Raw genomic sequence first — 17,880 nt, 5'->3', positions numbered from 1 at the left:
AAAAAACGTTTTAATCTTTTTTTAAATGATAAGGAAAGAAAGAATGGCTGGGGGGTAGTTAGGCACCATCAGTCGTAGTCACTTTCTTCAGAACCTGGGCCGGTTCTTCCAAAAATGCACCTGTCCAGAGTACTTTTTTTTTTCCTTTCCTGAGTGCTGTGCCGTAATAATCTTTGGCAAAGAATTCCTATAATGGACATGCACAGGGCAGCAGGAGTGACAGAATTGTATGGCGGTGTAAAACAAAAGCAAAAGTATCCCAGGCCCAGTGCATTTTTGGAATTAAGAGGTGTGATGGCCCAGGGTTTGAAGTAAGCTGCTAGAACCATAATGGGGTGCCCCATGGCTCCCCCACTAGTGATTCTGCCTTTATATCTCCTTTAAATGTATTTAAGGTTTGCAAGATTGTGATAAGCCGCAGACTCCAGATTTAATTGGCCGTTTATTGTCTGAGCACCTGACTGTTAAAAATCAGCCAGCTATCTATCAGGATGGAAAACCCATGATGTCAAGAACCTCTTTAGCTGGTTGATCTGGTCCTCCATTGGCAGGTCTGGGGCCCAACATATGGGTGGTGAAATCTGGCAAATATCTGCTCATTTTGGCTATCAGCTGTTTCAATATAGAATATTGTTTGCTGTTGCATTGCCGAATGAGTTGTTACCACACTAGGCACTAAACACCAGGGACTGATTGCTTAGGCACGCGATTACATTAAACAGACATTGGAACCTTACACTGAATATATTCAGATATATTTGAAAGGGATATTTGCATGACCATCCACTGTGTAAATATTAACCCTGAACCTAGAACAAATATAGCTTTTTGTGCTTTAGCAAAAGAGGTGTCTTTAATCTTAAAGGGACATAACGTCATGAAATGGAAACAAGAACATTTACGTACATCCGCATTGTTTTTTCTGGTAGGGATTTTGTGGACCGCTCATAAAATTTGATAATGATTATGATTATACAATAATACAGCAGAGAAGATATTAAATGCCTGTGTATTGTGACTGTTGCCCTTCCAGAACACCAACTGGTTGCGGTTTGGGGGGGGGGGGGGGATTAAGGCATTTTGATAACATGTTTTGAGCTTGGAAAATACAACGGGCAAAAGTGCCAAAATTGCTTCCTATAGCGTAGGCCTTGTTGCCCCGGGAGATTAGTAATGTCTGCTTATTTATAGCTATTAAACAATACATAAGTAGTACTTCCCCTTTATCTAGCCATACAGCTCATGCATTTTTCATGGATAACCCCCTCTGCCACAATTATACATATTTTATCAATACATTATTAAAAATCCTTTAATATCCGCCAGGAATGTTTGTACATAAAAGAAGAAAAAAAAAAGCTAATTTTCATGTAATAGAAAACCTTAAAATGATATAATTCTGTATATTCCCAAATAAAACCCTGCCGCCTTCATTCTCTCTCTCATTCTAGATGAGACAAAAGTAGCTGAGCTCCCCCCCCGGCCACTTGTAAAGGGGGGAATCCTTTTGTGCCGCAAATCTTTTCAGCCCCCCCCCACAGAAAGGTGTTACCATGGTTACCGATCGTTTTGTGGCCTGACAAAGGCTGCCATTTGGATTCTCAGGAACCAAATCTGCCCTTTTGACTTGGTACCCTTTTCACGCCCTTCGCTAAACTTGGCCTGCTGCAACGCTTGAAGGGGTGTCAGTGGGGGGGGTTCCCATGGGGAGGTTCCCATGGTTACCAAGATGGCAATGTAAGAGGAGGAGGATGTAAGCGGAAGAACAAAGACCCCTGTTAATTTGAATTTGAACACTCCCAGTGCTGGCTGCATGTTCCCTTAGCTTTTCTGCAACCCAAAATTCTACAGTGGAAAATTAGATGAGCTTTAGCAATGGCCGTTCTTTCCGCTAACAGACAAAAGTTGACAAGATTAACGAGTCTGAAAACAAGAAACCTTTATCTGCACATTTTCATACAAGTCATTTTTTTCCCCCCTCTGCCCCTATTTTATTATCCGTGAGTGAATTCTAAGTGTCAGCCCAGTTCTGCTCGCTGGCTGCTCAGTTTTCTTTCCCCTTTATTCCTCTTAGAATGGCCAAGGCTTGTTTAATATTCTGTGCCAATATTTACCCTGTGCTTGTGTGGGACAAAGAGCTGGGAGGGGAGTGTATCTTAAAAAAAACTGGTTGTTGGAAAAATAGCCGCATCCCTATAATGGCCAATTGGGAATGCTGGAAGTAGTAGTTTGTACAGTTAAAGGCTGGACATCTATGATGCCTTGCTTAAAGGGATCCTGTCATCAGAAAACATGTTTTTTTTTTCAAAATGCACCAGTTAATAGTACTACTCCAGCAGACTTCTGCACTGAAATCCATTTCTCAAAAGAGCAAACAGATTTTTTTTTATATTACATTTTGAAATCTGACATGGGGCTAGACATATTGTCAATTTCCCAGCTGCCCCTGGACATGTGACTTGTGCCTGCACTTTAGCAGAGAAATGCTTTCTGGCAGGCTGCTGTTTTTCCTTCTCAATGTAACTGAATGTGTCTCAGTGGGACATGGGTTTTTACTATTGAGTGTTGTTCTTAGATCTACCAGGCAGCTGTTATCTTGTGTTGGGGAGCTGCTATCTCGTTACCTTCCAGTGTCGGACTGGCCCGGCGGGACACCGGGAAAAAACCCGGTGGGCCCCGAACCTCGTGGGCCCCCGCCGGGCCAGACCCCCGTACATATAGAAATTTTCGGAAAAAAAAAGTTTTCGCCGATGCGCATCGCCGCTCGCGCATGCGCACAAGAAGCGCCGCTCGCGCATGCGCACGAGAAGCGCCGATCGCGCATGCGCATGGCGGCGTTCCAGCGGCCGAATTCGGTGCGGCGCAGTGGGGGGCGGGGGCCCTGGACCAGCAGTCCCGGTGGGCCCCGGGCCCCCCAGTCCGACCCTGTTACCTTCCCATTGTTCTTTTTTTGGCTGCTGGGGGGGAGGGGGCTGATATCACTTCAACTTGCTGTAAAGAGTGATTGAAGTTTATCAGAGCACAAGTCACATGACTTGGGGCAGCTGGGAAATTGACAATATGTCTAGCCCCATGTCAGATTTCAAAATTGAATTTAAAAAAAAATGTGTTTGCTCTTTTGAGAAATGGATTTCAGTGCAGAATTCTGCTGGAGCAGCACTATTAACTGATTCATTCTGAAATTTTTTTTTTTTCCCATGACAGTATCCCTTTAAAGTGACAGGAGGTGGTCAGGGACTCCTCATCTCTGATGGTTGCCTTGGAGGTGGCAAGTAGTTTTACTTGTTCCTTATATCTAGGCATATTCTCTGCAAAATTACCCCTTTTTATGGTGGGGTGCAAGGACTTTGACTGTACCTTTATCCCATAATCCCTTGGGATCCTATGGCTCTCGTCTATGAACATTGTTTTTTAAAGGAGAACAAAACCCTAAAAATGAATGTGGCTAAAAATGTCCTATTTTATATAGTGAACTTATTGCACAAGGCTAAAGTTTGAGCTTGTCAATAGCAGCAATGATCCAGGACTTCAAACTTGTCACAGGGGGTCACCATCTTGGAAAGTGTCTGTGACACTCACATGCTCAGTGGGCTCTGATTGGCTGTTGAGAAGCTAAGCTTAGGGCTCGTCACTAATTATCCAGCAGAAAATGAGCTTCCCTGGCTGTAATATAAGCTGATGCTACAGGTTTGCTGATTATTCAATTCTGATGCTAATTGCACTGGTTTCTGTGCTGCCATGTAGTAATTATGTTTATTAATTACTAATCAGCCTTATATTGTGACATTTCTATTCTATGTGTACTGTATATTGTGAGTGGCTCCCTAAGCTCAGTAAGTGACAGCAGCATAGAGCATGTGAATCAGTGAATCAGCAGAAAAGAAGATGGGGAGCTACTGGGGCATCTTTGGAGACACATATCTTCCCGGCTAAAGAGGTGGTTGCCTTGGGCTGGTACAGAAGCCCATAATATAATGTACAACATATCTAGCTGCTTCTTTGGTTAGGCTTTACTTCTCCTTTAAGCCAGACTTTAACTCTGGTGCAAGGCCTCATATTCTGTTTTAGGGCTCATAGTGATCCAGCACCTGCACCCATAGGACTTGAACTATGTAGACCTTTAATGTGCTGCCCCTGCTTTATTGCTTTTTCTATTCATTTTGCTATTGATGGCTTTTCCCTTTCACCACCAAGTTCTGTTTTTCACCCACTTCTCATCCATCCCCTCCAATTGGGCCCCCCCCCCCATGGAAATGATCCATTTAAAGGCTGCTGAAAAGGATCTTAATCAGGGATTGATATTTTTTTTATTGGATCAGGTTCTGGGCATGTTCTGCATTCATATCCACGAGTGTCTGGACTTGCCCTTTCACGTGAGACCCACTTGACTGCAAGCATTGTTCGTAGCACTAAGTGAAAATAAATGTATTATGGTTGGCAGAGCATGTACTTGCTGTTGGATAAGCACTGAAACAACGTCTTTCAAGCAGAAAAGAAAGGTGCGTGTCTATCCCAAAGGCAGCAACACACACACAGGGCCTTAGGCAAAACAGACTTTCTAGGGCCACATTATTCACACGACCTAGCACTCTCTAACCTGAGGGCACGGCTGCCATTAGGGGTCTACTGCAATCAGGGGCCCAGTACCATAGGGGGGGCCCTGAGATGGAACATTGTGATTCATTGGGTCTCTTAAGGGATGGGATAGGAAATAGGTGGGGCTTGAGTGGGCTTTTGGTATAATTGCGGAGTGCTTGGGGAGGCAAGTGATGAGGTCCAATGCTACTTAGTTAGTCGGACCCTCACCACAGGGGCCCCAATTTTTAGCCTATTGGTCACCTTCACTTCCTAGGTTGTGGACCCGGTCAACAAGTAAGATGGGTCTCCAAACAATCCCATTTCACTCCCCAATTATGCCAAAATCCCACCCAAGCCCACCTTTTTCCTGTCCCATCCCTTTACTGACCCAATGAATCACAATGTTGTTGACTATATATCCCAGCAGCTTTGGTTGTTGATAGATATGGGTTTGGCAGAACTGTTGCCATCTTGCCCTGCTACTGGATCAACAATTTTCTTTTCAGCAGCTCTTTGGAGCCCAACTATATGCAGGTCCCTAGTCATTCACTGCTGTATAGAGCCCAGTACCCACATTCCCTTGCTAAAAGCTCATTGTGCCTGATCCCAAGGTGAGTATCTGTGCACAAATATCCTGCTGGAAAGCCTCGCCTGCCATGCGTTCTCTCTTTGGGCCCCAGCACTTACATAACTGGTTACACCATAAATAGTTCCGCTCTGGCCAGAGTATTATCCACATTTCCTTGTTTGTCAACAAAAGTGAATAGGTCCGCATGGCATGTAACCTCCTCACCTCTGTCAGCACCTATATGTCGGGAGTTCATTTGAGCTTCTGCATCTCGGAAAGCATTTTAGGCTGTGTCTGTCATTTTCTAACCAAACCTCAAAACCTTTATTCCAAGTTTTCCCATTCAAACACAGACGAGATCTCTAGGAAATACATGCGATGTAGAAGTAATAATAATGATTTACTGTGTAGGCAGTTGCCCGTATATGACTTAATGTTTCACGTGTGACATTCCTCTGGTTCATACACCAAGAAGAAGTGCGTGTACTCAGAATAAATTGGTTCAGCCTTTACATTGACATGATCCCCCTCTCTCGCAAAAAAACATTTGTTTGAGGTGCCATAAATTATAACTGTGATACGTTTTGATTTACATTGTTTTATTACATTAATTACTCACTCTGCAAGCTTTGGAATTATACCCTTAGGCCACTTATTTCACCACTTCAGCAATACATTTCATTATTTATCTTTAGGGTTGGGATTATTCTAGCTTTTAACCTTTTTTCAATCTGTTTGTTATAGCTGGAGAGACATATTCTAGCGGCCATGTTGTTCATATATAAATGTTGAATGTGTGTAAAAGGGAGCATTTCCTTTGTAACATCACTAAAAAGTCATTTTTTGAACATATTTGTTATTGCAGCCTTTCCACCCCATGGTGAACCTGGAATGTTCCCGGGATTTTCGCCCTTTCCTGTGTGCTCTCTACGCACCAGTGTGCACGGAATACGGACGCGTGACACTGCCCTGCCGCAAGTTATGCCAAAGAGCCTATAATGAGTGCTTCAAACTTATGGAGATGTTTGGCGTGCCTTGGCCGGAAGAGATGGAATGTAGCCGGTGAGTTGTTCTTTAATCCTGTTCAAGTGATGTCCATTTACAATATATTAACGTGATCAGAATTGACAAAGTTCTAAATAATAAATGAAGCCATATATGATTGGTAGGCTTTCATCCCCACATCTGTGTCTTGTGCATTATAAGTAAATCTTATTTCTTCTTCAAATTTACAGCATCTTGTTAGCTTTATAATTGTATATCTGGTGGAGGTGAAGAGCCAGAGACAATTAATTGTGTTCTAACTTGTTAGTTGGTTTCATGGCTACTCTTGCATCATAGCTTGCAAAGCATTACCTCATGGTAATATTTTTAGACTCAGTAAGTATTTGTTGTCACAAGTTAGTTTTTTTTTTTTTTTTAGATATTTGTAATTGCCTAGTTTGGATTTAGACTGATACTCACCTGGCATTACAAGTGTTGAGCGTTCAGTCCAAAAGAACAGAACGCTTAACCTTCCATGTTTATGGCCAGTTGTGCAACCTGGGTGAGGGGCCTTAGTTTAATGAAACACAAGTGCAGACATCAAATCAAGCACACAGTAAAATATGTAAACCAACATCCCAACTTGGCCATCCAAGATGGTTCAAATTGGACTGATTAGATCTTTCAGTCCCCAGCAGTGCTCCTCATGTATGACTTGATACAGTCATGGCTGAGAGGACCTTCCAGGTTCTCTGATCAATATCTCAGTGAGCCTCAGTCATATGTTGATTCAAGAAGAGGCAATGTTTTTGGTTGCATACGTAGTTTAGTAAAATGCCAACTCTGTCATGGTCATCCTATGAGTGTTTGTGTGATTGAACATTATTTGTGTACAGGTGTTTGGGTTTGCAGTTCATATTTTTTGTTGTTGTTTCAAACAGGTTTCCAGACTGTGATGAGCCATACCCCCGAATAGTGGATATCGGCCTGTCTGGAGAACCATCCGAAGAAACCCCTTTAGCTGTGCAAAGGGACTATGGCTTCTGGTGCCCCAGGGAACTTAAAACTGACCCTGAATTAGGTTACTCCTTTTTTGGAGTACGAGACTGTTCTCCACCCTGCCCGCACATGTACTTCCGTAGAGAAGAGCTCTCCTTTGCCAGATACTTCATCGGTGTCATTTCAATAGTTTGCCTCTCTGCCACCTTATTTACCTTCCTGACGTTTCTTATCGATGTCACAAGATTCCGTTACCCAGAGCGGCCAATCATATTCTATGCTGTCTGTTACATGATGGTGTCCTTGATTTTCTTTATTGGGTTTTTACTAGAGGACAAAGTGGCATGCAATGGTGCAAACCCTAGCCAGTACAAGGCTTCCACTGTAACCCAGGGGTCCCATAACAAAGCCTGTACGATGCTCTTTATGGTGCTTTACTTCTTTACCATGGCTGGCAGTGTGTGGTGGGTCATCCTTACCATTACTTGGTTCCTAGCAGCAGTTCCGAAATGGGGGAGTGAAGCCATTGAGAAGAAGGCACTACTGTTTCATGCCAGTGCATGGGGCATTCCTGGGACCCTAACAATCATCCTGCTCGCTATGAACAAAATTGAAGGAGACAACATAAGCGGTGTGTGCTTTGTTGGACTCTATGATGTCCATGCCTTGAGATACTTTGTCCTTGCCCCTCTCTGCCTGGATGTTGTTGTTGGTGTTTCTCTGTTGCTCGCTGGAATTATTTCCCTGAACCGAGTCCGGATTGAAATCCCCTTGGAGAAGGAAAACCAAGACAAACTAGTGAAATTTATGATCCGCATTGGAGTATTTAGCATTCTTTATCTTGTGCCACTCTTGGTGTTGATTGGCTGCTATTTCTATGAGCAAGCCTACCGAGGGGTGTGGGAGACAACTTGGGTACAAGAGCGCTGCAGAGAATATCACATTCCGTGTCCATATAAGGTGAGTGATATTTTTAATATCATACTTATACACCATTTCTTCTATGATGCTAGTAGGCTACTTAGAAACCTTCTGCTATAGTGGGTTTGGCCATCTTTTCAATATTCATAGGAAAATTACCCTTTAAGCTGGCAGTTTGCTCAACCACCTGATTTATGACCAGTTCTGGGGGGGGGGGGGTTTAAAATCGATAATCCTGCAGTCCTGGAGAAATATCTGTCCATACTGAAAATTTCCATCTGTCAGCCAAAAGAAAGTGAAGGCGAGCTGTGGCTCTGCAATAAGCCCAAACAAACCTAAAAATGCAAAGGTAACCATACCAGTGTGTTATCGGTTGTATGGTATATTCACATTTGGCCTGCTGGCTGATCGGTCAGTTTTTCATATGGGTTGGCCAGTGTACAGCCACCTTTTAATCACCTCTGAGCTTACTGGGGGTGCAACAGTAGACTAAAGAACTAAGTAGTAAAGGCAGAGTCACCATCACTAATCTGTTTTCCATACTAGTAAGTTAGCAGGGCTCTCCCACCCAAGGGATCCCTCATTTTTAGCCCATAAGTCACCTGGGCTCCATGGGTGGAGGCCATGGCAACAAGCTGAATGGGGCCCCAATGAAAATAAATGGTTACACACACATGGTTCCCTCATCCACTGCCCTATAAAAACCCTGCCCATAGTCTACCGAACAGTGCCCACTCCCCACAAGCCCCATCCCCTTAGTGGCCAACGACAGGGGCGTAACTATAGAGGAAGCAGACCCTGCGGCTGCAGGGGGGCCCAGGAGGTATAGGGGCCCCATGAGGCCCTAATTCATATACAATTTCAATAAATATTGGAGAAACAAGTCAACCTCTAAACATTTTGGGGGCCTGAAAAATAATTTGCTGTGGGGCCCAGTAATATCTAGTTACGCCACTGGCCAACGAATCACACGTCTGTATCTCAGGACCTCTTCTGCCGTGGGGTCTACAACTGTAGTTCTCAATCGTTCTATTTGAATGTATGTTTCACATCGACACAACATAATCGGTGTAGATATGAGAAGCAGCTCCTCTGCCACTTATTTCCAATCTGCAAATAACCTCGTCAGCCTTTCGCTTAATTTTTATAGGACAAAGATCCTGCTGTGCAACAAAATACCTAGCGAGCTCTAAATAGATTTGGCCAGTTCCCTGCACCGAGGAGGTAATTAAGTAGAAAGGAAGGATTGTTTCTGTGCCCAGGTGCCGGACGGCATTTTCTGCAAAAGGATTTGGCAGAGAACAGTGTAACTGAACCAGAGAGAGATGAATGAAACCCCCACTTTATCCAGCATGCAAATATTCCAAGAAAAAATGTACCTGAACATGATGCCATCAAACTGAGCCAACCTCTTTCCTTTCATGGTTAATTTTCCACCATTCATAACTATCTGTGCGCTGCTAGTACTGTAAACTCAGCCTCTCCTTAGAAATGATGTTTGCTGTTTCTTTTGGGAAGTTGTTGTTCCTTGGGCAATTATGAATTACAATTACAAGGACCTAGAGGTGTTGTTAAACTATAGACTAAGGCTGATCTAAATTGATCTGCAGGCAGCTTAATTTAGACTCTCATTATGATTTACAATAGGATGGCAGCACAAATCTTCATGTTTCTTACCTTCAGTAAGACTGTTGCTTTTCCTGTACTTTGCCATTCAATGACCAAAGCCAACTGTACTCCTTTAAAATTCCTCCTTAATTCATTAAACTGATCTTTGCTTCTATGCAATGCGGACATCTTTCCGCAAACAGCTTCAATGTGTATGATAAAGGCCATATGGGTTCATGGAAGGTGCTTAAGCCTAGTGCCACACTGGGAAGTTTCTCAGCCTGCAAATAAGCACAAGTCAAGAAACTGCCCCTCTGCTCTCTGGTATGTCTGCACCAGGAGTCACTCGGTAACTTATAGACTTGTCAATGCTCACTTGGGGTGAATGTCGACCTAAAAATTTTACAGCATGCATTTTTGACCCGAAAAACCAAAATTGCATGTTTTTTTGGCCAAAATCCGCCCCATGTTAACACATATCAACCTTAACATTTTTAACTTCTGTAAATTGAAGTCTGGTAGGCGAGACTTGAGCTATGTTGCAGCTTTGATAGAAGACACCCTATTGGGTTGGTGAGACTGAAGGTGGCCATATATGCAGTGATAATATCGTACCAAACTTCGTTTCGTACGATATTCAGTGCGTGTATGACGGGAGACGAGCAGACCGAGATCGTCAGAAGACTTGCCTTTGTGGATCGGGCAGGCAGGAAAATTTTTATCGGTCACCTTTGAAGGCACCCAAACATCAGCCACTGTTAGCGCTGAATCGTTAGATACATGTAGAATTCCTACCCATATATCTGACGATTCAGCTCTTAACACATTTGTATTGAAAACGATCGTAATTGTTACATCTATGGCCACTTTTATCGATCAGACAAGGTCGCAGGAAAGATTTTTGTTTTCATTACAAATGCGTAATATACAAAAGTGTTGCTTTGTCAGATATACAGGTAGAAACAATAGAATTCGAACTCTATCTGACATTCTCTGGGGTGCCATCAAAGGCGCCCCAATAAAAAATTTCTATCTTGGCCAATCAATGAGACGACCAATATCCAAGTCTTTTGCCAATATCAGTCAATAGCCTTCCACCATACATGCACTCTAAGTTCTACACAGTCACAGAGAATGTTGTTGTTGTTGTTCTTGCTCAAATATTTTTCTCCACTCATTGATTCTTTCCATTGGCTTAAGCTTTTTGATAACGCCCCCTCATTTTTGATTGGCTAATATGTGTGATGTGACCTCTGTAATTCATTTCTATTGGTTCACAACTATGTATTGAGCCTTAGCTTGATTGTATAAGGCATTGCATGATGTCATGTATGTAAATTTTATTGGTCATTATCCCCTTGAAAAAGATTTTGTTTTTGGTCCTTTTTTGACCCTATGCTTTGAAGGTTTCTTACAAAGGAACAGTTATTTTTACATTCACATAGATTTTTCTGAAGTAGTAGAATCTACAATCATGATTGTTGGAGAAGAGAGAGGTTCCCATTACACTGAATCGGTAAGGAGTGGGAAACATTGGCCCAGGAGATTTCCCAAATGTACACAAGAGCCCTTGGGTCAGCAAAAGAAAACACATTCTGATGATTTATGACTTTTAAAATTCATAATTCTGATTTTTATCTCCTAATTCTGACTTAAAAAAATCTAAATTATGACTTTTAATATCATTATTATGGCTTTTAAACGCATAATGTTAAAAGTCATAATTTGGACTTTTTAAAGTCATAATTATGAGATTAAAAGTCATAATTTCACTTTCTAAAATTTAGAATTATTAGATTAAGGGGCAGATTTACCAAGGGTCAAATAGTAAATTCTAATTTTCTAATAGTTTTTTTGAACAAATTCGAATAGGGAATAATCCAAACTCCATTTGAATTCGAAAATAGAGATTTATCAAACCTTTACCCTGGGAATAATTGGAATTCGACTATTTGCCACCTAAAACCTGCCGAGTTTATGTATAAAGGTGGCCATAGACACACAGATCCGATCGTACGAATCGAGGATTCGTACGATTTTCGGATCGTGTGTGGCATGTGCCGACTTCTTTCGTCCGGCGGAGATCGGTCGTTTGGTCGATCGGTCAGGTTTGATTTTGACCCGACCGATCCCGCCGGAGCTCATGGCACATCGTAATCTGATCGTTCGGCCGTACGGCCGAACAATCAGATTACCCCCGAGATAGCCATGCCTGTTAATGGCATATCGGGGAAAGATCCGCTCGTTTGGCAACATCGCCAAACGAGCGGATCTTTGCATCTATGGCCGCCTTAAGTCAATTGGAGAGGTCCAATGACCCATTTAAAGATGTTAATAGCCTTCCTGACATTCAAGTTTTTTTCGGAGAAAAACCTCAATTCGAGTTTAGTCGAAATCTAATTAGGTTCAAGTATTCGAGTCAGTAATATTCGTTCGAGTTTTAGACGTTCACATATTTTCTTAAAGGGCGCCTATCACAGCCAAAATCAAACACATATTAACAATCTGACCAGTACAAGCTAAACACGTTTAATCAAACCACATATATAGTTTTTTGAAAAAACTGCAGGTTTTAAAAAAAATCCCTTACTTTGTCAAATGGGTTCTTTCACTGAGGGAGGCCATATTGAGACTATAATATGCAAATTTCAGGAGCATGCTCAGATTGTAACACTGCTTTGAGTATTCTACCCAGAATGCCTTGTTTTAGTAAACTCCTCCACTAGAAGTATCAGGAGATTTCCCTACCTTGTCCCCTGCTGGTGATGTCATTATGCAAATGAAGGGCACACACTAACTTCCAGCAGGGGGCAGCACTACTGAACAGCAGCTAACACACAGGTTTGGCTGATTTGAAAATAGGTAGGAGGAGCCAGTGAAATCCAAGATGGCTGCCTCAGCTAGAACTGCAGTGGAGATAGGGAAGATCTTGCAGAAGGAATAGTGAGCTGATGATTTACATTATACAAACAATTCTAACTGTTTTAAAAATCGGATTTCTTGAACTTTCACATAGTGTATTTACTTAGTAAATGATTTTGGTCATGATTGGTGCCCTTTAAATAACCTCCCAATCGAATTTTAAGTACAGTGTACTCATATTTATTAGAATAAATAAAATTTGACCTTTGATAAATGGGCCTCTAAAAGTCATAATTTTAAAATGAGAATTGTGACATTAAAAATCTGAATTATGAGTTTAAAAGTCATTCGACTTTTTAAATTCAGAATTATGAGATTAAAAAGTCAGAATTATGAGTTTTAAAAGTCATAAATCAGAATGTTTTGGGTTTTTTTTGTTTTTTTTTGCTGGCCCCAGTGCTCTTCCGTACAAATCCGATTCACCAGGAAATGAAACGTGCCAGTGACTTCCCATCCTCTGTAATGGGTTACCATGTACCAGTATAGCTGAAATGCCACACGTACCTTAATCCTACATTTATGTCAATATCTGTTACTGTTACACCACTAAATCTCTGCCACTATTTCATCACGTTTCTCTTGCACAATTTCACAATACTGTCTGCGGATTAATGAGGGAAATATTATGGAGATACAGTTTCTTATTAAACCTCTCTTTCGAAAAAGATAAAAGGCAAAAAGTGTCCTGTGAGCTGGTATTTGAGCCTACGGGTGACTTACCTCTGCATGGAAATACTCAGGGAAGAAATATCTGCATGTGATGTGGCATTTATTGCCTGCAAACGTCATTATATGTCTTTTATATGTCATGTGGGTCTGGAATGAGCTGGAATGTAATTATGGTCCCACTGCCGTGTACTCGTGGGCCAGGGCTAATGTGACTCTGACGTAGATAATATAATAAGCACAAATACGTGGAGACATCGATCAAATTCTGTATGTATATATAGAATGTAACAATACCTTCCAGATTCACTTTTATCGTTATAATAGAAGAGACAGAATATGAACATATAGACACAAACATACTTGCAACGGTTTGGAAGATTGTTTTCTCTATTCTACAAAATGTTTGTGGTTATTTTTTTTTGTGGCCATTTCTGTTGTGTATTTGCCCGATTGTGCAAGGTTGAGGTATGTTTGTTTTTGGTGAATTATTCTATCTTTTGGAGACAACCAAAAATAACCCTTTGTAAGTGCCCAATGGTCAGTACAGAAATATTTATCGTGCTGTTCTGATATGCACAGGTCAGCTCAACTAGGGTATTATGTGGGCAACTATGTTGGGAGCTTTTGCCCCAATCAGTGACATACTGTACATGTGTCTGGAAGAATTCCGTGAATGGAGCCCCTTGAGTAACTCCAGTCATGCTGTTTTGTTTTGGAAAGGCTGGTAGCGATTGGTTCAGGAGCATTTTCGTCATTGTTGTTGCTGGAAGTTGGTCATCTCATGAGAAGTCACCAAAATACAGTTGCACATTTTTTCTTAAGTTCCATCAACCCATAGCAACCAATCAGCAAGTTATTTGGTTATTTTATGTTTGTCTGTGTCCTTTTCCCTGGCATTTGCGGGTGGTTCCTCAGGTTTGTGTGCTATGTATGTTCTTTATATCTAGTTGGCTGGTTGGGGAGGTGGTATGGTAGGTTCATCAGTGGTGTGTGTATGTGTTAGAGATGAGTGCTAGGTTTGTTCTTTAGATCTAGTTGGCTGGTTGGGGAGGTGGTATGGTAGGTTCATCAGTGGTGTGTATGTGTTAGAGACGAGTGCTATGTATGTTCTTTATATCTAGTTGGCTGGTTGGGGAGGTGGTATGGTAGGTTCATCAGTGGTGTGTATGTGTTAGAGACGAGTGCTATGTTTGTTCTTTAGATCTAGTTGGCTGGTTGGGGAGGTGGTATGGTAGGTTCATCAGTGGTGTGTGTATGTGTTAGAGACGAGTGCTATGTTTGTTCTTTAGATCTAGTTGGCTGGTTGGGGAGGTAGTGAGCAAGTTGGTGAATGATCTTTGTGTAAGAGAGGTGAGTGGTATATATATGTTCCTTCGTTCTAGTTGGCTGTTTGGAAAGGTAATATGTTATTGATGTTTATATGTGAGTGAGTGTGATTGTGTAAGAGTAAATCTGGCCATAGACGCAAAGATACAGTCATACGAAAGTAAGGTTCACATGATTTTTGAACTGTGTGCGGAACGTCCCGACATTTTTTTGTACCATGGCAATCGGTCGATTATTTGATTGGACAGGTTCGAAAGTGTCTGTCCGATAACGATTATATCTCTGCATCTATTGCAATATCGGTGAGCAACTGTCGTTATGATTTGTCGGGCATGACTTTTTGTACCATTGCTGTCTGTCAATTACTGGCCATAACATCGTCTGATTTATTTTCCCTACTTGTTTTAATCTGAATGATTAATGGTTCGTTAGACTGAAACGAACGAGCACAAAGAATAAAATCTGCACATTTATGGCCAGCTGTAGTGGTGCTCAAGAGACTGTGCAAGAGATCTGTTCATTTATGAACGGCTGTATGTGTATATCGTGTGTATATGTCTATATCATGTGTCTGTGTAACTGCCTCGGTGTGTGTTTAGTATCAAGAGTCTTTGAGATGGTGGAGACAAGATGGGCAGACTAAGTGGTTTAGAGAGTGGTGTGTGTGTGTACCTGTAAATGTGTGTTAGAGAGAAAATGAGAGTCTTTCAGATGGGGAGAGAGGGAGGGCAGACAGAGCAGTTATTAGGGAGTCTGTTGTCCCTAGGCCGGTGTAATTTTAATGAGTTTGGACAGGAGCCAACCTAGGAGGTTGTGCAGAGCTGATCTGATCCTTTGATTGCAAGAAAAGAACGTACATTAAGTCAGTATAATAATCCTATAAATCATTCCCCGACAAGTGCCAGAAACACACTGCTTTGTACGGATCTAATAAATGTTTTCATTAACAAAAAAAAAAAACTTCTGTTGACAATATGAGGATTATTATTATTACTCTTTATTCATATACAGTGCCTTGCAGAAGAATTTAGACCCTTTAACAATTCTCACATTTTACTGAATAACAAATCGAAAACCAAAATTTTGCACTTTGGAATAATAAAGTAATTTCTTTTGACCATTTGTTTTATGTTAGAAAAAAATAATTGGGGGAAAAAATAATTGTTCTTCTTTGCAAAAGCATGGCAAACAGACATAGTCAAGGGGCCATCATTTGGGCTGACAGCTGAAGGATCGGAACAGCAGGAGGTGGATAAGAATTGTGGTTCTTAAATTCAGCTGTCCTTGCACCCAAAGGTCCACTTGTTTGGCATTCTTTCCCCTATGAGATGGATGATATTGGGTTGATACAATTGTCTTGCCCTCGGGCTAATGATTGGATCCTAATAGTCGCCAATGCAGGCGGTAAGGAGACGACCACATTAAAATGCTGATGGGAAAATCATACATGGCCAAGAAGTTTCTAAAGGTGGCCATACATGGGCAGATTAAATCTGCTAATATCTGTCCTTTAGACTGGTTCCGCATCTTATCTGCCCATGTGTGGGGGCGTCTGACGGGTCTCCCCGATCGATATCTGGCCAAAAATCTGCCTGATATCCATCAGGCAGGTTTGATTTTTCCTGCAATCAAGGACCGCATCGGATAGTTGATGCGGTCTACGAATTTTTGGCGTCCATTTCCTTCGTATTATACGATCGTTTGGCCAAAGGGCTGAATGTTCAGATTAACACACTATCGCCCTGCCATGGGTGGGCATATGGGGGAAAGATCTGCTCGTTTGGCAACCTTATCGTTTATGGCCACCTTAACTTGGACCAATAACTGATGCTGACTGAGTCCTTTTATTTTTTTTTTATAACTCTTTATTTAAGTTGTTTTATGAGTTTTACACAAATAATAAGTAAGACATAATAAAAGACATAATAAAAGACATAAGAAAACAGAGAAAAAAATAAAAATAAAAAAGGAAAAAATAAAAAAATTACACAGTTGAGAAACTGAAGTATGCATAGTTGTGGATATGATTGACTAAATACAATGCAATGTCATAGCTTTATAAGGTTTCACAAGGTGCAGACCCACCCTACAGCAGAGTTTGGAGTGTAATATCCGGGCAAACCAGTCAAAAAGGGTTATCAAGTTTGAAGGTGGAGGCCTACAGCATCCCAGAATAAATGGAACGGAGAGGAAGTAGCCGCAGATCAACCCTACTCGAGGAACGCAATTGTGTCCATTCTCTACAGCCACAAACCACAAATGTAGTGAGGGCGCTCTGGGCCCCAAACCTCCTAAAAGTTGAAGCAACTAAGTTGTAGTGCAAATGTTGGGAAAATGGTATATCCAGTTTGTCCATATCTTATCGTAAGCCGACTTGCTGTGGCTATGTATAGCCGACATGTATTCCATTCTACGTATATCTTCCACCTTATCTTGCACTTCAGTCATCGTAGGGGCTAATCTTTGTTTCCATTTTGAACATATAAGTCTCCGAGCCGCTGTGAGTATGTGGTTCATTAACCTTTGGTCTGCGTTAGAGTTCTCCTCAAGGGGTTTACCCAGTATATACATCCAGGGATCCAGTGGTATGGTCCGGAAAAGCACTTTACTCAAAAGTGTTGATACTCTTTCCCAGTACGGGACGATTATAGGACAGAACCACATTATATGTGCTTGACTGAGTCCTTTTAGAACAGATAGTATTCATATTACATAGATATATGTTGACCGGTTCAGAAAATCATTTGAAAGGATGTAGTATTAATACTGGTCTGTTCTGAAAGGACCAAGTCAGCATCAGTTATTGTATGGCCAGCTTTAATCGGATGACACTCAATATGTCTGATCTTAGAGCAGTGACTGAGCTACTGCAGGACATTCACTTTTTTTGTTTTTGAGCCACTCCATTGTCACTTTGGCCTTGTGTTTGGGATCATTGTCCCACTGAAAGACGAGCTTTGGTTTGCTTGTGGCTTTTGCTGGAGCAGCTGACCCAAAGTAATGAAATATTTATTAATCATCGGATGTTCTCTGAATGTCTCCATTGTCTGGGCTGCAGTCCATACCACATAAAGCCCCATTACTGTTCTGTAACCTGAAGACCTTCTCCAGCTGAAAGTGAACAGATGCCCCGATGACAAGATACCACTCCTTTGGGTGTTGGTGAGAAAGCACTTGGGAAAAGCTATTTTATCATAATTACCTCCTACTTGTAGGTCCGAGCTTAGACATGACAGTAATCAAAATTAAAGGATTATTAGAATTCATATTGATGCACATTGTAGGACATTTTTCACCCAAAATAT

The 17,880-nt window shown here is 41.6% G+C and overlaps 1 protein-coding gene across 5 annotated transcripts in view; it reads left to right on the top strand.

Moving 5' to 3' along the window:
• fzd3.S (frizzled class receptor 3 S homeolog) overlaps nucleotides 1-17,880 on the top strand; it is a 55,655-nt gene that overhangs the window by 27,267 nt on the left and 10,508 nt on the right. For all 5 annotated transcript variants that reach the window (XM_041565105.1, XM_041565106.1, XM_041565107.1 and 2 more), the window contains exons 3-4: nucleotides 6,012-6,208; nucleotides 7,072-8,089. In XM_041565105.1, coding sequence (XP_041421039.1) covers nucleotides 6,012-6,208; nucleotides 7,072-8,089 — 1,215 coding nt within the window. The remainder of the gene's footprint in view (nucleotides 1-6,011; nucleotides 6,209-7,071; nucleotides 8,090-17,880) is intronic.

The sequence above is a fragment of the Xenopus laevis genome, chromosome 5S, assembly GCF_017654675.1.
Source record: "Xenopus laevis strain J_2021 chromosome 5S, Xenopus_laevis_v10.1, whole genome shotgun sequence".
Taxonomy (NCBI): domain Eukaryota; kingdom Metazoa; phylum Chordata; class Amphibia; order Anura; family Pipidae; genus Xenopus; species Xenopus laevis.
Note: the sequence above shows the minus strand (reverse complement) of the source record. Positions and strands in the feature narration are given on the sequence as shown.